This window comes from Agelaius tricolor, unplaced genomic scaffold (genome assembly GCF_023055355.1).
Source record: "Agelaius tricolor isolate 1412-34295 unplaced genomic scaffold, bAgeTri1.0.p SCAF_2, whole genome shotgun sequence".
NCBI lineage: Eukaryota > Metazoa > Chordata > Aves > Passeriformes > Icteridae > Agelaius > Agelaius tricolor.
In genome coordinates, this window is record NW_027269262.1 from 10,795,946 (window position 1) to 10,817,473 (window position 21,528).

The 21,528-nt window shown below is 41.3% G+C and overlaps 2 protein-coding genes across 4 annotated transcripts in view; one reads left to right on the plus strand and one right to left on the minus strand.

Moving 5' to 3' along the window:
* The window catches only part of LYRM4 (LYR motif containing 4), an 86,380-nt gene extending 74,913 nt beyond the window's left edge, over positions 1 to 11,467 (plus strand). For 2 of the 3 annotated variants that reach the window (XM_071452645.1, XM_071452635.1), the window contains one exon: positions 11,108 to 11,467. In XM_071452645.1, coding sequence (XP_071308746.1) covers positions 11,108 to 11,151 — 44 coding nt within the window. In that variant the 3' untranslated portion in view covers positions 11,152 to 11,467. Of the gene's footprint in view, positions 1 to 225; positions 338 to 11,107 lie in introns of all 3 variants that reach the window. The other variant, XM_071452624.1, reaches the window with a different exon arrangement.
* An 8,166-nt stretch (positions 11,468 to 19,633) lies between these two features.
* Positions 19,634 to 20,767, minus strand: PPP1R3G (protein phosphatase 1 regulatory subunit 3G). Its single transcript, XM_071452602.1, has one exon. The coding sequence runs from the start codon at positions 20,618 to 20,620 to the stop codon at positions 19,778 to 19,780; it is 843 nt and encodes a 280-aa protein (XP_071308703.1). The 5' UTR covers positions 20,621 to 20,767; the 3' UTR covers positions 19,634 to 19,777.
* Positions 20,768 to 21,528: the final 761 nt, after the last annotated feature.

Sequence of the window (21,528 nt, forward strand, 5' to 3'; positions counted from 1 at the left end):
AAGAACTCTTTGTACAGAATTAGCTCTTACCAGCTGTGCTAAATCCAGTAATTTATCTTTGCCAAAGAAAAGAAAAAAATGCTGCTTTAGTTTAGTCCAATTAAACAAGTTAATGTAAGCTATACCCTATATCCACACAAACACAGATATCTCCTGCTCAAAAGCTGCAGGGTTTGCAAATAATTATTTTCTCCCTCGTTAATTTTTGCTTCTGTTTGTACAAAGGGCTGGGAAGAGGAGCCCTGGGAAGTTAACCCATTTGTGTGGAAGTGGCTGAGTGTGAGCTGTCCTCCTGCAGAGCAGTGTGATGGCAGGACACCCACCTCAACTTGGGCAGGTTGGAGCACAAGGGCTTGCTTGGCTTTGGCTTGGTGTGGTGCTGCAGGGGATGTTTGCCTTGGCGCTAAGAGGCAAGGGAAGCAATTCCTGCCCCAGGGGAGAGGCTGTAGGAAGTCAGAAGCCTGCCCACCATCACCTGGAGTAACTTCAGGAGGAACAGAGTGGTTCACTGTGTTTGAGGTTTTGGCTCTGCAGAGGTTGCTTAATCAAGGAGATGATCAAAGTCATAGTTTTTCAGTGAGGTGTTGGTTTGGAAACTGAACTGGACCTGAGAAATTATTTCAAACTGACCCTGGCACAATGGATAGCAAGTGAGGACTCACAGGCCCAAACATTGACTGAAATTCAACAAATCTATCCTCAGTCCTAAAACATTAATGTCCTTTCTTCTCATTGGCCTCCTACTAGGTTCTTAAAGAGTGTAGACAGTCCAGGCAGTGAGGTTTTTTTATGGCTTTCACTGGAACTCTTACAAAAGAGGGGAGGAGTAGAAAAATGCTCTTTGAAACGTGGAGGTTTGAAGGTAGTAAACCAAGAATGATAGCTGAGCAAGAAAAAAGAAATCTTTGGATATCCTCCATCACAGAAAGTAAGATAAACAAGGAAATTATGATTTTGTCAGGAACAGATGACTGTAGTTTAGTAATCTGTAAAAATTTTGCCAAAAAAAGGAAGGCTTTTTAATGCAGAAAAATAAAAATTTACTTCTGTCCTGATATGCTTAGAGATCTCCTAAACACTGCAGTAGGGACTTGACATGTATTTGCCTCGATGGGATGCTCCTTTTTGGGCAAAGATGCAGATTGAATCAAAAACATCCAATACAGAATTTATCTTTGTAAATACATCTACAGTTTCTAAAGATAAATTAAATCTGTTATTTCTTCTCTTTCAAATCTAATTTTGTAATTTGAATGGGCACAGAGAAAAGCCCAGTCTGTAATCACATCTGAGGTGTATCTAAGGTAACATCAGTGCAGAGGAAGAGACATATTGGGACCTTAAAGTAAATTGTTCCTCATATAAAATTAAGTTTAATCCTTGGTTTATAGCCTTCTTGGAGGACAGAGGAAAATTAATTTTCTCTGTCTTTTATGTCTTGGAGAATGGTCTGTGTTACAGAATTTACTTCTTTTCCTGAAACACAAAAGCCTTGTTACTTTAAAATGCTAATAAAGCACCTGTCAGTTTTACAAAATGCAATGTACCTGGTGCCATCCTGTAACCAGCACTAAGAATTTGGTACGTATAGTTTGGAGTCTTGAAGAAGACATATCACCACCAAATAATTAAAATGTGGCTAATATCCATTCAAATCCAAAATTTAGCAGGTCAATATGTCTTTCACGTCCCCAAACATAGCTTCAGTAGCAGATTTTAAAGACATTTTTTTAAAACATTCTTCTGGCTCAAAGGACATTAACAAAACACAAAATTTAAATTGCTAGGTTAAACAGTATTACCGTTCTGAGTCTCCTGAACTTTTCCCCTCTATGTTTGGTGGTTTGAATAAGATCAGAATAAATCAAGAAAACAAATCCAAGTTTATTTAGTTAATATGATATTCCCTTACCAAATGTACACAGTGTGTTGCACTTGAAAGGAGCCTGTCTTAATTGATGCAGTTTTCCTGCTAGCTGCAGATAATTCTTTTGTTTAAGCGAGTAATCGAAGATCCGAGCTGTGAGAGTAATTATGCATCTCTGTACTTCTGCTACCTATATATACTTTGTATAAAATATTGGGCAGGATGCTGCAGAGAGAGGTAGCTCCCACAGGAGATTCCTCAAGCATAATACATGTTGTGTACTTGTTATCCATTTGTCTCATAGAATTATTACTGCAGGTGTTCGTGCAGCCTCACACTTTGGTGTACTGCAGATACTGAGAAAACTTCTAGTTCAGAAAAATCAAAGTGAAAGTGTAGCAAATGTGCACAGGTGACAGCAGTGCTGTGTAAGGTACTACAGGGATGAACTCTGAATGGACGTGAGCTCAGGCCCAGCTAGGATCAGAACAGCTGCTGGTTCAACAGCAGGAGTGACCAACATTTTCCATGCTGCCAAACCAAATGCATTTTCTGGAGCCATCAGCACTGCTGTGTGCCACAGCATTTTCTTCACTGAAGGATCAGTAGCTTTGGCTGTTCCCACCACTCTGGGCTTGCTCACTTCTGGGCTGCTTTTGGTCTGTGTCAGCTCCAACATACTCTCTGGCATGTTTCTTGTATGCATCTTCCCAGAACTACATCCTGCCAGTCCCACTTTTCAGTCCTCGGTATCTTGGTACCTGCTGTCTTAAAATGTCTTAGCTCCTGAAGTTCAGCATTTCCCAAGGAACATACTTTATGTACTTTTCCCCTTGCACTTACTTTATGTACTGTTCACTTAAAAATGTGGTGAAGACAAAGCTTTTCAAGGCTTTGAACAATCATCATTTAGACAAGCAAATGTCAGTTAAAAACAGAAAAAGTCCATGTACCATTTGCTGCTCTGGAACTTTCTCTGAGTTTGACTGGTTTGGGACAAAATCAGGTATTTTCAGGAACTGGAAGAGAGAATAAATGCAGAAGGTGATTAGCATTATTAAAAAAAAAGAAAAGGCAGAGAGGTACAGGTGGATAAGTCATTTTCTGAAAGATGTTAATTTACAGACACGCCATATACATCTTTGTGTAGCTGTTTAGGCAGCTCTCCTCAGCAGCCAAGTTCCCCAGTTTACATAAGAAATAAGACTAAAGATGGTTCTTGTAGTACATTGCATTTCTAGCATCTGACTTTAAATACAAATGTTGTAAAAGGTGGTCTTTAAATTGTGATTGTTGTCATAATCTTGCGGCAGCTCATTTTAGTACCGCAGTAGTTCACAGTATGAAAATTTATTAGGGCTGCAGAATTACTTGATCACACTACTCAGTAAGCATATTTAATATCTGCTTATAACTGTCCATAATGACTACATTTCTTCACTGTTCCATTCCAAAAGTCTCTTGGAAATAGTGATCCAAGAAAACACTGAAGAGTAAAATATTTTCCTTTAATGATGACAATTTAGTTGTTGTATGTATTGTGGAGTTAGTGTATCTGCAATATACAAACATTACAGTACTTTCGTGGACCTAGTGCAGAATGTGTGTTTTGTGACAGTGGCTGTTGTATTATACTACTGACAAAAGTAAGGCAGGCACTCACATTGGCATTGATGAATTCTGCTTATGTAGTTGCGAAACATAGGGTCCTCTGTGAATGGTCAGGGTATTTACATACCAAATGTCTCAGCATTACTAGACCACCTGTTATACCACACTCAGCACAATGTTATCCAGGTCTTTGTCTCTGTATTTTCAAGTACTAATGTTTTATATTCCTTCCTTTGCCACACTCAGCATCTTAACTGAGTGATTTTTCTCTTCTTCATGCTATATTGAGAAGAGATCAGGCTACATTAGGTTCTTCCCTTTATCCACATGGGACTGACTCTTTAGAAGACCTGCTTCTTCTTCTGTGTTTGGCTTTTTGAGGAGTTTGAACTGCTCTATGAAGGTCGAGGCTTTCTATGCAAATATCAGAGAAAAAGCAAGATGCTGAAATAACATTAACAGGTAACAAATAGGGAGGGAGGAGAAGGGGGAGTCTGGAGATTGCCAGGATGCTGAAAGCATGAAAAGATCACACTCAGAACATTACTTTTGCAGATCTGCTTCTTCCTTGGATGTGTGCTGTATCAAACCTTCACCTGGCTGTTTAAGCCCAAAATCAGTCACTGCTTGCTTTCCTGTGGCTCACTCTCTGACATCTTTGTAAGGTAGCCTTTGCAATAGCAGAGGGTTGATTCTTCCCCTTTGCAGCCATCTGCTGTTGGGCCCTGCATGTTTTTGAGATGGCATTTTTCTTGTCACACTCCTTTTTATCTGCAGGCTGAGTGGCTTGCAGGAAACGAGAGAATTCAAACTGTGGCTTTACTGAAGGCCCACACAATCTGGTCTACTTGGCTTTCATAGAATCATAGAACAATCCAGGCTGGAGGGGGCTTGAAAGGTTCCTGTTTTGCCTTCTCTGATGGGGCCCCTTGTTACTTCAAGCTACATCAAGTGTAGCTATTTGGAGTAAAGGCTGTGTCTGTCAGGTCCATGTTTTCTCTAAGGACAGTAGCATTGTTGTGTAATTTTAAGAAAAAGGGGCTCCCTTAACTGAGAAATATTAAGTGATTAAAAAGAAGAATCCCTTGCTATTTTAGATCACCACGTACAAAATACATATGAATATATATGCCTACAGTATTTTATGTGTAAATCATTGCTGTAATAGATTAGATTCTCTGCTCTTTTCACTGAAGAGTATCTCTTCAGGGAGACCCACAAAATAAATTAACGAGAGTGTTAAATAAATACATCATCCAAATTAGGGTGTTCAAGATGAAGTGCATATGGTTCTAACAAAATTACATAATTTATCATTATTAACAGAAATAACTTTCAGATACATTCTCGCCTATTAGCTGTCTTACTTTACTTCACACCTTTGTGAATACCAGACAAATGGTAGCAATAAATTAATATTTCCTGCCGTTTCAAAAGCTTCATGTAGAGGTGGTTGTAGGATATGTTATGGGATAAAGAAACAAAGAAAACAGCATTTGCAAAACACAGGCTTACAGACGTAAAATACATAATAGTTCTAACTTCTCAGCTCTGTGCTTTCCTTCACTTCCTTTCCCATTCTCTGTAGACAAATGGAATCAATTAAAATAAGGGAAATGTCTCCAAAATATTTTTCCATATTGATTCCAGCTCTGGAGAGTGGAATAACCTAAGTGTTTAAGAAGCCAAATGCAGTTTTTCAACAGTCTTTCCTGAGTGAAAATAAATAAGGCTTCTGCTATAGCATTTAATACCAACACAAAGATTTGGCAAAGAACTGAAGTTATTGATGAGATTTTGGTTCTATTTGAGTTGTATTAATTACTGTGTACCACACTGGTGTGTTTATTATTGCAGTAAAAGATAATTTCAAAAATGGCTGTCCATATTCATTTAAAAACAAACAAAAATCATTAAACTGAACCTTAGTAAATATGAAAACTTTATTTTAAAGTGTGCTGTGTATAGCATATCCAATTTTGGGTGTGGGGAGAAAAAGTAATGCTTCTTAAGAACAATAACCACTTCACTTAAATTTGCAATAGGATTGCAAATTGGTTGGCATCATCTAATAGGAAAGACTCCAGGTAAACAGCTTGCAAGACTGTTGCCAGTTCTTAAAATAACCTTTATTCTTGAACATTTCTGTTCTTGTCAGCATTCACTTAAGATGCATTTTATAGTCACTGTGCCAGAAAATATGAATGTGGAACTTCTTCGTGTAGTGTTAGAGACCCAGATTAGCAGCCATAAATGCAATGTGACTGTAGTGTCATCAGGGATTTTTCTTCCTACTTAAGATTCAGCAGTGTGCCCATAAGATACACCTGTCAACTTCCTAGGTGCAACAGGAAAAAAACCCCTGATTTTTTTATGTGTGTGTCTTTGTGTATGGTATAAATATATTAATACACAGGACTTTTTCCTTTTTCTCCCTAATAAAGAACCATGAAAATGTAAATGTTTATATGTGATCCCTGGCTGTAATAAGGTAGCAATTTCTTGTCTGAAAATTTGTAACAAAAGAGAGAAGATGGCTATGATTTTACCTAGAGTTTGGTATTTTTCACATATTTATGCATGTACAACAACCTATATATATATATATATATATTAGATATATAAATGTGTTTAATATGTAAAGTGATCTGTTGTACATCAGCTTTAGTTATGAGCAGCATTTCTTCAAGAAAAACAGGAAACCATTGTTACTTCTCCAGTGATGATCCCCTTGGGAGATCAATTTTTTTAAAAACTGACAGCTAGAGAAATTGCTGTCTTGCAGTGTTTCTATATTACTGTGCTCTGGTGGCACTTTTATGTGTTTAGGCATTGCATTGTCCAGTAAGTTGATTCTACGTAAGATGAGAGTGTTGCACCCTCTCCTTTTAGGCCACTCCTGCTTTTGTCTGCCATCAAAAAATAAACAGTGACATGAAAAAATAAAAAAAAAAAAAAAAATAGTGTGCTTTTGAGGGTAGAAAGGCTGCTGCCTAGCTACTTACCTGAGTAATTTTAGGGCACTCACCCTGAAATTTATCAGTGAGACCTCACACAAGCAGGTAGCTAGTTGTTTGGAGATTGGCAAGTTTGGCAGGATGATAAGGATGAGTAATTCAGTGACAGTGAGAAAAAGTATCTTCATCTGGGCTCAGCAGGATTTGTTAGAGCTCATGGGTTATATGCCACACAATTACAATTCTGTAAAGTACATGGGAAAAAGAGATGTCTGGCCACCTTTGTGCTGCAGAGCCTAAGGAAGGAAAAATGTGGTGATTAATTAAGTAGACAGACATTTATACAGAGCTGTCAAGGAAAGATGCCATCGTACTTCTCAGAGCAGAACTGTGCACTCTGAATGAGGCAAATTCGAAAAAAAATTTAAAACCCAGTCACCTTATCTTCAGCCCTTCAGAAATATGAGCAGTCACTTCTACCTCAACTCTGAGCTGCAAAGTAAAATCCTTGTGTGGATAAAATACACAAGACATGGCACACACCTTCAGAAACTGAATATAATCGAGTAGTATTTTGCAAGTAGTAGCAGCGGGTCTGCAGGATCTACTCCACCAGCTGTGTCAAGATGGGAAGGCAGCCCCAAGGATTCAGATTAGCCTCTAGAATTCAGGTTAGCCCCTAGGATTCAGGCTGCCTCCCAGGCCAGCACTGTCCCACTGCAATTGCATCTGTCCCATGGCTTGGCATGGAAGCCACACATAACCTGCTCACCAGCCACAAGGTGTCCCTGAGAGTCGGACACTGGCAGCCAGACTCCTTTAGAAAGGACAGAGTTCAGTCAATTTGGCTGGATTTGTTGAATTTTTAGGGTAATATCATGTTCTTTCAGTGTCTGCAGGACATTCAGATTTTACTTCTATAATTCTTAATTCTACAATTTAATTCTTACTGCACCTCCCCATACATATCTTTGATGCTCTGTTATATAGGGAAAACCTTTCCTACGTGCTTTTTTTCCCCTAATAGCAATGAAAGATTCCATGAAGTGGCTAATTCCTGTGTTTGCTTCCTGCCAGCTATGACAAAGGACGAGTACTTGTTTCCAAACGAACACACAAAGACCTAATAACCAGAGAATGGTTGGGTTAAAAGATGGACTAATGCTCACTCTTCAGTGATTTCTTTTTCCCCATTTGTTGTCTCATATCTGCTGAAAAATCCCATTCTGAAGCCCTAAGCCTTCTCCTGGATCCAGACAGAAGGCAATAGTAAGGTTTTCAAGGATAAATCTTCTTGTTCACAAAAAACAGCTGACCATATAGACTTGTACTATATCCTTGAACAAAGACAAATTATCAGGTTTTGGGGGTTGGACCTGTCAAAGTACATCATTTTTCAGGCAGAATTTAAACATCAAATAATTCAAAAGGAGCTGAGAAGCATCTCTATATTTCTATTTATTGTCTTCTCCTGATGACAGTGTGGTTCTTTATTGCACATTCTTTCCTGGGGAATTTAATTGCAATGTGTTTCCTAGAGAGGTAAATAAACTTTTGGGTAACACACAAAACACAAGTTGCTGAGCAAATCATGGAGCCTTTTTCCCCAAAAGTTTCCTGTGAAAAATGCGTATTTTATGATTGGCTTTTTGCAAATATTAAAATGAATATTATGTGTTGTGTTAAAAAGTAATGCTGTATTAATTCTCTTAAGTAGTGTGTTAAATATAGTTTTAGGTTATAAAAAATGTTAAATTAGAAACTATGCTATGTAGGATACTTTTTTTAAAGAAAGGACTCACAGCAAGATAGCAGCCACAGGACACCTAAACCTTTCAGTGAAAAAGAATTTATTGCCCTTTTATCAGAAGAAACGAACTTCTTCCCGCCTCGAAGGCACTGTTAGGATTCAGAGGAAGAAGTTGAGATGACCAGACAGAATCCTGTGTTTAAATGGAATTTATGCATCATGTATGAAGTGTATGAATGTGCAACAGGGTATTGTTTTTAAAGGTTAATCCTTTGTTAATGGGTGTCCTTTTTCGGGCTTGTTTTGCCCAGAAAAAGGTACCCAGATGTCCATAACTCTTTAGTTCTATTGCCTCATATTGTCCTAATTCAATTTGTACAAATTATTATTACTCTAATTGTATTACTATTTTTATAACCATTTTATTACTATTAAACTTTTAAAATTTTAAGAACAAGTGATTGGCGTTTTTCACATTTCCTGTGGTCAGTGGAACTCCCCTGGCACTGACCTATGCACTGGCTTCCAGCCACCTACCAGAAGAGTAAATGTGGTGTACAAGCCACAAATATGCACAATGAAAAAAGAGCACAATAGGTAGCCACTTAAGTCTCTGATTTGGGAGAATGCTCCACAGTGAGTGCCTGCTGCTGAAATGCTTTCTTTAGACTCAGGGTGGTGAGGACACTGTAAGAGGGCTGTTGTGGTTTGTAGGGTTAATGAGTGCCAGTGTGTAAATACTGGTGCAATCCTTCTGCTGAGGCAGGGGATGTTTATGGATGGGAATTTTTCAGGAGCTATAAATGGAAGGTTTGTTTGTTTTGTCTAAGGCACATGGGAAAGGCTTGATCATAACTTTAAAAATTCAATGCTAATGGCTTAAAAAACAAAAATCCTTAGGTTTCAAAGTTCAGCTTACAGTGCCATGGCAGAGATTCTGGAAGGGAGGCAGCAGAGCAGGCAAGCGGCAGCAGCCCAGCAAAGGCTGACAGCACAGCAATGGTGGCTTTGCACTTGCTGAAATGCCTGCACGCCTGTGGTTTGCTAAGGAAGCAGCTCACACATAAATCTGTGCTTTTATTGCATTCAAGTCAAGAGGTGCAGCAGTAGATAACATCACCTGTTGGCACAGGGACAGCAAACAGCAGCTTGTACCTTTCTCCTACAAATCCATCTGCCCCAGCTGAATATGATTGACTGAGAAGTCACGTACTCAGTCTCATGTATCTCCCCCAGCTGGGGGAGAAAAAAAAAATGCAATTCAGGTTTCAGCATTTTTGTAATCCCTCTGAGCCTCCCATTAAATTTGCTCTACTGTGTGGGAAAGGATTAAAGATTCTTTGGGCTCCAAAACACAGTATACAAAAATTAAGTACTTCAGCATGGTTTGTGGTAAGGCAGCAACTAAAGTGTATAGCCTGCCACATAACCCAGAACAGCGAGTTCTCTTTGACAAGTAACACTTGTTGACAGCTTAAAATTTCTTTGGGTAACACGTCACAGTTGTGTATGGCCTTTGTATTAAATATTCTGTATGCAACATATTTCATAAGTAACTTCAAAAATAATCAGAGTTGTTCATATGCTGTTACTAACTTAGCTCAGAGTGCCAAAAGAAGGAAATATTTGTTGGCAAGGAAAACTTCTGTTCCTTTACGAACAGCTTCATAAATGCTCCCTTGTAATAAATATTTCAAGATTAAAATCAATGCGTTACAAGTTTCAGACAAGGCTGTTTATCAAGATTAAATAGTTCATTTCCTAAAAGGCAATATTATTCACATTTTATGTGAGTGTGAGCACAGATGAGAAATTTTTATTCAAGAGAGGCCAGGATTTTTTTCCCACAAAAAAAAATGTTAAATGGAAAATGCTAAAAACATTCTTTCCCTGGTTTTTTACTACTTTGAGAGCCTGACTTGCTCTTAGGCTTAATTTGCACAGTATTGAGTTCTACTAAATATACGATGTTTAGTGTAATTCAGCATCTAGTCTTTTTTGTCCTAATTCAACACTTAAATGTATGAACCTTATTTTTTTGTGAAAAGGACACAGAGCTGCTGTGTACCCAGGCCTGAAGGAGAAAGTACGGGCAAGAAAGGGCACAACAGATATTAAAAAGTAGACTCCAAAATCCATACTTTTAAAAATAAACATTGTCTTCTGCTTTCACTACCCTACTTGCATGAAGCTTCTTCCTTCCCCATCTCAGCTGCTAAGCCAAGAGCTGTGTGTGACAACTGCCAGCTGCTCATCCAACCAGAATTTATCAACGTTATGGGGCAGACTAGAAGGTGCTAAAGAACAAGAGGAGTCAAAGCATCAGTGTTGCATTTTTGTCATATTTCATTTCCTCATTTTGCTTTCCTAGAAAGCACAAATACAGGAAGTCTGAATACCATCTTGTGAACAAGAGGTAGCTCCAGTATATGTAAAATGCTGCTGCTGAACTAACAACTGTTGAACTGTTTTCCCCCTTCATAAGGCAAATTACATTAGGATTCCAAAGGAACTGGTTATTAGTACTATGCCATGCAATTTATATCTAGGCTCTCCACCTAAAAAGCATAAGAAATACCTGCTGATTCTATCCATATTTTTGTTTTTCATTATATTTGTCTTTTCATTTTTCTCAACATAGAACCTGTTTGCTTTTTCTCTGTTGTAACTTCTAATGTTATTTTTTGAGACTTTAAATTGTATTCCTCAATGTCATTATTTCAAGATTGTATATGTGCAGGTATTTTATGTATTGGTTATTTTTCTTAAGGTCTAGACAAGTGTACTATTTACAAAAAGAAATGTTTAGAGAAAGAAAAATGTAATTATGAAAAAGTTTAATATCTGGGCTATTCAATTCTTGGGGGATTTTTGTGCAGCCTGAATTATAACCTGTTTACTGATATTTTCGTTTGATTTCAGGTTACCATTGGGCAGATGTATGCCACAGAAAAATTGGTCATTGAGTGTCCAGAAGACACACAGCCAAGAAAAGCCTCTGATCCTGAAACAACACTGGCCCATCTTCAGCATCCTACAGTGCCACGTACAGAAACTGCACATGCCCATGTCTGAGCTTGTCTGTTCAGCATAAGAAATGCCTGAGAGACTGTTTTTGGCAACCACAGTTCTATTTTCTAAAGGGTCACATGTTCTAAGATAAATAGCTGTGATTTATAATAGTATATAAGGTAGTCTTGGAATCTGTTTGCTTGTGTGTCCTATGTGATGAAATAGTTCCTGCTCTATTTCAACAATAAAACTTCATTAAACTACCTGCAACCAGCTACATTATTCTGCTGCTGACATTGTCTCTCACTGACCATGAAAAATATGTTAGGTTTAAAACCCCTAAAGATTTAAAACCCTTCACCCAGTTACTAAGTTTGTATTAATCCTGTTGCACTTAAAAATATCCAGCATCTGAACTAAATGAGTAAGTACATATTTTATTTAAAGTACTAAAACCAGAGATGATCAGAATTTTCATCTTCTGGGCTTTGATACTTACAGATATCACAGGCTGCATTGTGTAGTTTCCTTGAAGAGCATCCCTTGACATTTCAGGAGGTGACATAAAAAATTCACTAGTTCTTTCTTTAGTTTCCAAGAGTTAATAACCAGTCTTGTCCTACTTTGAACAATTAACTGATCAGAATAGCAGAATGGAAGACTTGAATTACTGAGCCTTGGGAGCTTTCAAATGTTTTTTCACCACCAAGTTCTTTAATTTGTTGAGGTGAAGCTATTAGCAGAAAGCTGACTTTATCAAAGATTTCCCTTTTTCACAAACCTCGTGAATTTTGGCAGAAGAAAAAGAACCTGACTGGAACAGTAACTCAAGTGCTGTAAGTCATGAAGTCGCAACAAGCTTTGCCTAGAAAAAGTGCTCAGCATAGCATTTTATTGATTATTCTTAAATCCATAGAAGGCTCAACACTTTTAAGACCACAGATTAATAAAGCAAAATTTTTGATCAGGTTTTGCTCAAGTCATTGCTGTGCTTGAATTTGTTTTCTATTAGAAATTTGCAGAAAAATTAAGCAGCGCAAAGCTGGCCTACAGGAAAAAAAATAGTTTTGCTTTTATTTCAATGAATTGTTGGGGGAGTTTTAAGTAGAGAAACAGAAGCTCAAAACTAGTTCCACAGCACTGTGACCTTTGAAATCCACCCCTTATTTTTCTTGCTTCACAAAATTCATCTTTGTTTATGTTCTTCTGTGTTGTTCATGCTCTGTGAAAACATTATTAAAGCAGAGTGTCTAATTGAAGTGTCTCATTTAGAACAAACTCCCATTCCTCACTGCCCATGAAAGTGTATTTTACCATTTTGGACAGTTATATTGAGATGTATAGTAATGGATTTCATATGGATAATACAGTGTACAGAATAAAATAGTGTGTACCTGAGACTGCCAATGTAGCCCCCTTTCAATTTCAGATAAAAAGCAAATACAATAATAATTCTCCCCTTATTAGGTCTATAAGTATTGCAATGTAAATTGCTTTTAGTGAACATTTTATTAAAATGGAATTTAATTATTCTAATAGGTAATATACATTAGATTTTGTATTTGAACAGAAATATCCAGAACAACTGGATAATTAAGTGCACTTAAGGTAATGGTGAAAGTGCAGGGGAAGAGGGTTTGATTGCTCTTTAAGCTTCCAGTGAGCTCACAGAAATGCAGCATCTTACACTCTTAGATGACACAGGCCTGGAAGGGCTGCCAGTTTTATACTGTTAGAAACTTGGTTGCTAAAACAGTACATGTAAAATCCTTGTCTAAAGCAGCTTAATTACTGAAAGAAGCACAGCATACCATTTCAGGATCTGAAAATGTATGCTAGAAAGCAAAATAAACATATTTATAAATAGCATAGCCCTGATTTATAAAGAGGGACAACTCCATCGGTAACTGGTTTGGGTTTTTTTAATATTTAAATCTGTTTTCACCATATTTAAGAAAAAATAAGGGAACTCTTTCAATGTTCAATCAGTTCTTCAAAAATACCTTTCCAGTGAAGTTCTTCAGCATTGTTTCCAACAAGAACACAGCTGTAGATGGTATGTCCTGTCATACAGGCAGGCAGTCATGGGAATGTGAAATGTCTTATTAATTCCTTCCAAAGTATCAAGGAGATTACTTCTCCATTAATGCCTAAAAATTCTGTTGTTAAGTTTTTGTGGTAGATAAAACACTACTGCAGTCCCAGTTCATGGCATCTGCTCCAACCTTCTTTCTCAAGGCTACCACTCAGATTCCCTCTCCCTTACTTCTACTTTCAGAGGAGCAGTAGTAACCTTCAGGTACATTCTACAGAGAGAACCATCCAGGCAGAGGGGGGAAAAGTGGTGGTGCTCTGTAATTTCCCTCTGTCCCCAGTCCATACTGCAGAGGGTAAGGCAACTGACCTCAGTAAAGCACATATCTTATTTGAAATTACTGATCAGCTTATCATACAGTATTTATACTGTACTTACACAGTATTTATACATTACTTATTAGAAGCAGGGTAAGAACTCCTCTGCTTCTACAGTCCAAAGGCCTGCGTAACACTATCTAGCTTGTTAACAGGAGTGCAAAGCCAGCAAAGGCATTATCACTTACTCCTCAAACCCAACAGCATTTTACATGCTTGTTCCCTGTTTTGGACAGGTCTGTATGTTTCCTTTGCTTGTAACATACATGTAAGTGCATGGTCAGTTAGTGTTAATTATGTGCATATCAGTTGTACATGATTGAAAAATACTTACAAATATATTTTTCCCTTGCCTGACATCCATTTTAAGGTATTTTGCCAAAACGTGCCCAGTTCTGTACAAAAACGTAGCTTGACAAGTGCTTTATCATTGAAATCCTACAAGCTATGGAAAGAAAAGAGCTGCTAACCACACCTGGCTTAAGAAGTCGAGCCCAGTTGTAGGCTGGGTTGACTTGAATGTTGTGTTGGTGTCCACTTGCCCTGTTCTTGCTCTTGGCTAGGGCTCTGCTCATCGCTGCCAATGGAGAGAGCAGCCTGGAGGGCTGGCACTGTGCTCCAGCCTCGGAGCTGCTGTGCTCTTACAGCTGCACCTTCTGTGCTCCACCAGTTCCGTTTACGTTGCAATACTCATTAAATCTCTCTTGGCATGCTGTCAGAAGCTTTGTTGGATTTTGTCAAAGCAGTGTAAACAACAGGAATAGTTAAAATACAAAGGAATGATCCCATGACTTACATACAATGTCCACTGTTATAAAAAGTATATATTTTTTCCTTAGAATAGAGCTCAATAAATATCTTTATTAAAGCTGCAATGTCTTAGCAAAACAGTTTTGCTTTTGTATTATAATAAAAATAGTTTTTTTCCCAATCTCGACACTTTAGCAAACTATTGACCTCAGCAGTATGAACCAAAATTTGAGTGTGTGCCTATACTGAAGTTTGTCCTTACTTTTACGGGATAAGCTTGGAAACAGCACTCTGAAAGGAAAAAAGGAACAATTTGATTAGTATTAGTAACTGTTCAAAGGCATTTCTGTTGTGTGTTACAACCTCTCAATAATTTTTTCTGCAATTGAAAGCATGGATTCAAAATGCCCAGCTATATCAGAGGTACAGATTTTCAGGAGGAGAGCAACCCAAGTGTGAAGCATGTGCTTTACATACAGCGTTGAAATAAGCTAAGAAGGATTTTAACTTAGTACTCACTTTTCTCAAAAGATATTTCTATTAAAAAAAAAGCTTCCAAGTTTCCAGATATTAAAAGCAAAACTTTTACCCTCTAAAACCAGCAGACAGAATAACTATGGAGAAGCACCAGCCCCTCAACTTTACTTCCTGTAACACAACATAAATGCATCTCTCCGGATTCCCAGCACAGACCATATGTACGCGTAAACAGAGCCATGAAAGAGCTGTGCTCTGACTGTTTTCCTGAGTTTTCCATAATGATCTACAGTGAAATCCTGGCATTATTCAAGTCAGGACTATACTGTTTGCTTTATTTTGCTATTCTTAACACAGGCATAGTTATTTCATACTCTTGGGAATATTTTGCTTGATGACCTTTATAAAAAAAGAACTAAGCTGTGCAGCTGTTTAACTGAGTGTTTGCATTCCTACTTTTTTCACTATTTTAGAATATAAGAATAGTGCATGAGGCCTTAGTGTGAAAGCAGAAAAAAAAAAAACAGAGAAGCCAGTAATTCTTCCAAAAGCGTGTGTTTTCTACAACTGTAAAAGGAAAAAATTTGTAACTCTCAAACCTGTTTCACAAACATACACACCTTCAAAAATATTCCACAGTTTACAGAGGTAATTAATTATGTTTTGCAAGAGATGTTTCTTTCTAAACTACTTACCTTTTTTGCTGTTAAACCAGTACCTACTGAAACTTTGCAAGAGGGGGAGATGATGGTAATTAGTGCATTCAAGTAACTACTCTTCTGTGTTTGGGAAAAAGAACTATGGAGACCTGTGAAGAATGTACAGGCTTTCTATTGAAAGAGTACACCCCATAAATATTTATAACAGTCTTTGGCAATATGCTAATCCAAGGCAAGTAATTTTCCCTCTCTCAGAAAGAATCATGAAAAAACAATTAAGGTGATTTAATTACTGCCATGCACAGACAGCAGATTTTGAACTCTTGACAGATGAACATTCATCACAGTGCCATGTTATCCTAACCCCATAACACATGACTCTGAACAGAATGGACAATTAAACCTAGATCATTTCCCTTACCTTCCTGCAGTACTTTGGGCTAGATCCAAATCCCAGCGAAGCCAATGGGAGCAGAAGCTAGACTTTCCAAGTACTGACTGAAAGCTCCAATTTTAAATAAAACAGAAGTAGTTTTCATGCAAGCTTACAGATCTTCATGGCACCAAAGTAAATTTAGCTTTACAGCCCTTTCCTGAATCATTTAAATCTGAATTTAAAAGAAAGTGTACATGGCAAAAAATTGCTTAAGGAAGATTTACCTTTTATGTCCTTCACAGTTACCCCTACAGAGTTTCAACTATATTAAACTTTCTTCATTTATATACACCTATAAAACCATTTGGCAGCTATTCATACCCTAAGTCCTTAATCCGTGGTGGGGGAACAGAAATCTGCATAAAATGAAAATCTTTGGAGTTGGAGTTTTTCCAAAAGTGCAATAAATCTTAAATTTCTTATTTAGGTTAGGGGAGGGAGCGTGTTTATGAGAACATCTTCCAAAAGTTATGCTTTGAATCTTTATGAAATACATTAACAGTAATGCAATCAAACAGAGAGTGCCTCACTTAACATTTCACTCTACTGGCCTTGAGATTTCTATGGAATTAAAATAACTTCATTTGATAATATTCCTTTGAGAATATTGTTGCAATTATGCCATGTGTCTCAACCTATGGTCAAGAGCAGGAGCCCTGGGATTCGCTGATGTGGGCTTGCAAGCCTTTGGTACACGCATGGTCCAGTTGGATTTTTACAAGTGCTGCCCAATGTAATCTTTGATAAAGCCTTGCTTTTCCATAGCCCTCAGGAACCTCAGCTAGGAAAATACAGACAACTGTGAGTAGGCTGTTTTTGAACTCTTCTTTGGAAATCTATGCTTCTGTAAAATCCTAAGAGCACAGAAAAGTACTGTCTATCAAAAAGTGAGTATGTCTGACTCCCATCTAGAGGTTTTCTCCTTCCTTTCACAAAGAGTAATTTTCAATAGCAAATAAAAGCACTTCACCAGGTATCAAAGCACAAAAACGTGCTTTAATTAACACAATTGGCAGGATTTTCAATTGGCACTGATTTTCTGAAGCACTCAGACAATTTTACTGCCTAGCCTCAGCAAGTACTTTCTTGCATTTTGAATTTCAGGTCACACATCTGAAAAGCACACAGAAATGTCACATGTTCTGGATGTCAATGTTTACAGTGGACCAGAGAACATTTCCAGGCCTCTATCACTAGGCACAGCTAGCCAGGATTCTTCATGGTACTGCCTCTGCCCAGACACAGCCATCAAAATATAGCTGCTCCTTTAAATTCTGTTGAGGAGAGATCTCTCCCCTCCTTTGTCTGGCGGTGTTTCCTTCTTCTCTGAGGCAACTAATAAACAAAGCACAGAATAAGGAAAGGGCTACAGAAATCCCAATTATTATATTGTATTTAAATGAAGGATCAATCTTGACACTACACTAAGAGCACATTATTTCATTGATGCAGCAATCTGAGGAAAGCTAATTCATACCAGGTTATCCCATGTAACATCCTGTAATCCTGTAATGCATGACAGAGTTAAAACAAACTTGTGTAGGGGAACAGCAGAGTTCACTATTCTCCCTAAAAACCTTTTTTGGCGAGAGTTCACATGTAACCTGAAGGACAACAGTACAAACTTCTGTCTGCCTGCACAGAGCTCTCCCTCTGTGCGTTGTCAAAGCAACTGATACAGTGTAACAGCTGAATGGTTTCCCAAGGAATTAAACACCTCCTTGTCTCTGGCTGTATTCTCACACTGTGCTGTACGTGCAGGCTGCGTTTCGGCAGCAGTGTGCATGTGAGCAGAACTGCAGCACCTTTAGTCTGAAGCTCCCTCTGCTTCCCGTCTTTCCCCCAACAGACTCTCTGCTTTTAGCTCTGGGTCTGTTCCAGTCAGCTCAAAAGGCAGGTTAGCTGTAGGCTTGAAAATATTCTCAACTATATGGGGAATCTTATCAAGAAGCTATTCTTTCTAATGTTGTCAGGATAGCCTTTAAAATGTTTTACATCTTCAGAGGAAATGAAAATCTCTCTGAAAAATCTCTCACTGTGCTCTGTTTCAAAATAGGAAAATGACATTCCATGGTCTTACTGAAAACCATACATCCATGTCAGGGAATTTTCTGCATTCTGGCAGTTGTTCCTCATTAACCAGAAATAACCCATATTTTGAGATACTGTATCAAAAGAAAACAAGAAGAATCAAAGTTGGAGAAGAGCCCCAACAAAACTTGACCATAACCTACCTACTTTTTACCCATACTAGTAAAACTTCCTCACGCCACAGCTCTGATCAAGATGCCTGTCACGGACTTAAGGGTGATTAGCCTCATGCTCTGGCAGGACAGCAGTCATTTTCAGCTGCAGTCCTAAACACTGCTTACAGACAGGATCATCCCTGGTCAGGACACACATTCCACAGGTTGCAAAACTGTGAAGCCTGCTGTTACATTTTGCTAAACAGGAAAAAAAAAAAAAAGAAAAAAAAAAAAAGGTGAAGAAAGTAAGTGTAATGGTGTGAGCTTTATGGCTTTTTTTAAAACTTTTTTTTATTCTTACAAACCCATTTGCATTGGTAGTTTTTGCTTAATTTCAAGAGTTGGGACACCAGTAGTAGTCAACCTCTAGGCTTGCAGTGCAAGCGTGAAGACTATAAAATCAATTCAAGTGTCCAGCGCCATAAAGTCCAGCCGTGTGCACAACAAAGTCCTTTCCCAGCAACATACAAATACAGAAAAATATGTAGCAAAAAAGCTGAATAAATTATAAATACTTGAGAAATGTGGTGCAAAATGTAACATAAGGAGATCTGAACTAAGGCACTTGTTTCCATTTGTTACTGAGGACACCCTCCCTCTCTGTATGGCAGCGTCACTCCTCAGTGAGAAGGGTCATCCAAGCCAGACCCAAATCTGAAAATACAGAACCGTGTATGAGACAAACACCAGCTTTCACTTCACAGTGCACGACTCAAAGGTGTTACCAAAGTTCTCCTGATAAACACAGCATCAGCAAGTATTTTAACTCCTCCTTCGTCCCGGTTTTAGACTCGTCGGTTGTGTGAAAAGAAGTCACCGGTCTATTTTAAGCAAAAACATTTCTGCACGAGTCCCTGTTGGCTGCTATTAGCCAGACGGGATCTCCATGTGAGCATGGGGAGCGGTACCAAAGTGTGTTGAGTGACAAAAACCAGGGCAGCCCAGTCCAGCCCCAGATCCAGCCCCAAAACAGAGTGCCTGCTGTTCAGAGCTGCCGCAGCCATGGCAAAGGTGGGACGGGCACGCAAGCCTGTCACGGGTTTGACAGGTGCTCACAACAGTGAATCGTATTGTTAGGAGTCCATTGAACTAAAAGAAAATAACAGAAAAAGGACAAAGCACACCATTGCTGTCGCAGTACTGTGTCTTTCAAATGGATCTGAGAACGGGAAAATTGGGATTCTAAGTTAAATCTGTAGTGAACACGCCACCAAGTTTTCACACGAGTGCTCTTGACTAATCGGGTAAGTGGAGTCAAGCCCAAATCAAGACCTCAAAAATTCACTTCAAGAGGGGAAAAGCAGAGCCCACGCTACTCAGTCTCCTCGCTCTCTCTCAAAAAAAAAAAAAAAAAAAAACAAAACAAAAAACCAAAAAGGAGAACAATTCCACAAGCCACAGCAATGCGAGCCTACGCACATCCATATTTCGCTGGCAGAAACTGAAGCTCCTGCTTAAAAACCACCAGACTTGGGGCAATCTCCGGGCCGGGCCCTCGGCGCGCTGGCCGCGTCCCTCCCGAGCCGGGCCTCTCTCCGGGCGCGGGGTGCGGCCTCGCCTGCCCGGCCGGGTGCCCTGGGCTCCGCTCGCCCGGCCGGCGTCAGTAGCGGGGTGCGGCGGGGCCCGGCGGGGCGGCGGCGGGGCCGCCCCCGGGGCAGCCGCAGCAGCGCAGCGTGTAGTTGCGGCCTCCGTTGTTGTCCCAGAACTCTCCCTGCGGGCTGCGGTAGCGGATGGCGAAGTGCAGGGCCGAGCCCTCCCGCAGGCTCGGCGGGACGCACAGGGTGAAGCCGTAGCGCTCGGCCGGCGGCTCGGGGGGCAGCGGCGCGGCCGGCACGTCCACGAAGGAGAGCCACTCGTTGAAGGTGTAGCGCACCGTCACCTCCCTGGGCCCGGGGCCGCCCAGCACTCGCACCGTGCCCCGCACGTCGGTGGGCGCCGCGGGCCGCCCCAGGCGCTCCAGGCAGACGCGCTGCCGCCGCAGCCGCTCGGCGCTGGGCTCGCCGCCGTCGGGGAAGTCGGGCACCAGGAGCAGCGCGGGCGGCGGCGGGTCGGCGCCGGGCGGCGGCGGGTCCCGCTCCTCGCCGGGCGGGCTCTGCAGGTGCGACAGCGCGGCGGGCGGCACCTGCGGCTCCTCGGCGTCGCTGAAGTGCTTGACGCTGGCGAGGCTCAGCCCCAGCGAGTCGGCGAACTGCACCCGCTTCTTGCACTTGCCGCAGCAATCTTCGCCCGCCGCCGCCTCCCCCTCGTCTTCCTCCTCCTCCCCCTCCTCCTGCCGCTGGCCGGGGCCGGGGGACGGCGGCCGCCCGCAGCGGCGCAGCTCCAGCAGCACCAGCCGCTCCCCCGCCGCCTCCCGCTTGCCGTCGCGGGGCACCGTCGGGGCCGCGCCGCGGAGCCGCCGCTCCTCGGCCGCCAGCTCCTGCCGCGGGCGTGCGGGGCTCGCCATGGCGGGGCGCCCCGCTGGGCCCGTCCCGGCCGCCCAGTGCCGGCAGGCGGACGGGCCGGCACCGCTTTATCCGGCGCCCCCGCCGCAGGCCCCGGGCTGGGGGCGCGCCCCCCCGCCGGCCCCGGAGCCTCCCCGCGGGGCTGGGGCTGGGGCTGGGGCGGCCGCGGGCGGGGGCGGGACCTCCCTGGACGGGCAACGCGGAAAGAGCCGCGACGGGCGGCCCCGCACGTCCTCCCGCCCGCCGGGGGCCGCCGTTACCAGGGCGCGGAGCAGCGAGCAGCGAGCAACGCTCCCGGCTTTACGGGCTTGGAGGAGACACGGGCAGCGGGGTCCCCCCGCCGCCCCGCCCCGCACACCCAGGCTGAGGGGCTGCTTCGTTATTCCTTTAATTGATTATTTATTATTATTATTATTATCATCACCGTCGTCGTTATTTAGGCTTCCACTCGTCGGAGGGTCAGCGAAGAAAGAGCTCGGAGGGTCAGGATTAAGCAGGAGCCCCCCAGGTTGGCATCACCCGGGAGTTCTATCCGTTCAGGGAACGGGAGGCGGTGGGAGTGGAGCGGCCCCTGGGGACCGGGGCTGAGCCGCCGCCCTCTCCGCCGGCCTGGGCGTAAGAAGGGCTGGGTGCTGCCCGTGAGCCGCGCCCGTCTGCTGCTGGGAGTACGTGAGACCCCCGCTTTTGTGTGTAAATCACTTTCCACCCTAACTGCAGAGAAAATCTTTGAGACCAGAGCTCGAGGACAAAACCCCAAAGGTAAAACAAACTCCAAAGGCATTAACTTTTTAAAGTACGCTGTGTTTTGTAAGCAAATCTCTCTTTTTTACCCACACCTGCTACTAACTGTACTGTTACTTGTGTAAAATCAAGTCCAAAGGCTCAGGAGGCACACACTTGTGCACAAACA

Bases quoted from the DNA above. Each gene is read 5' to 3' on its own strand.
- PPP1R3G (XM_071452602.1), bottom strand. From the start codon at position 20,620: ATGGCGAGCCCCGCACGCCCGCGGCAGGAGCTGGCGGCCGAGGAGCGG.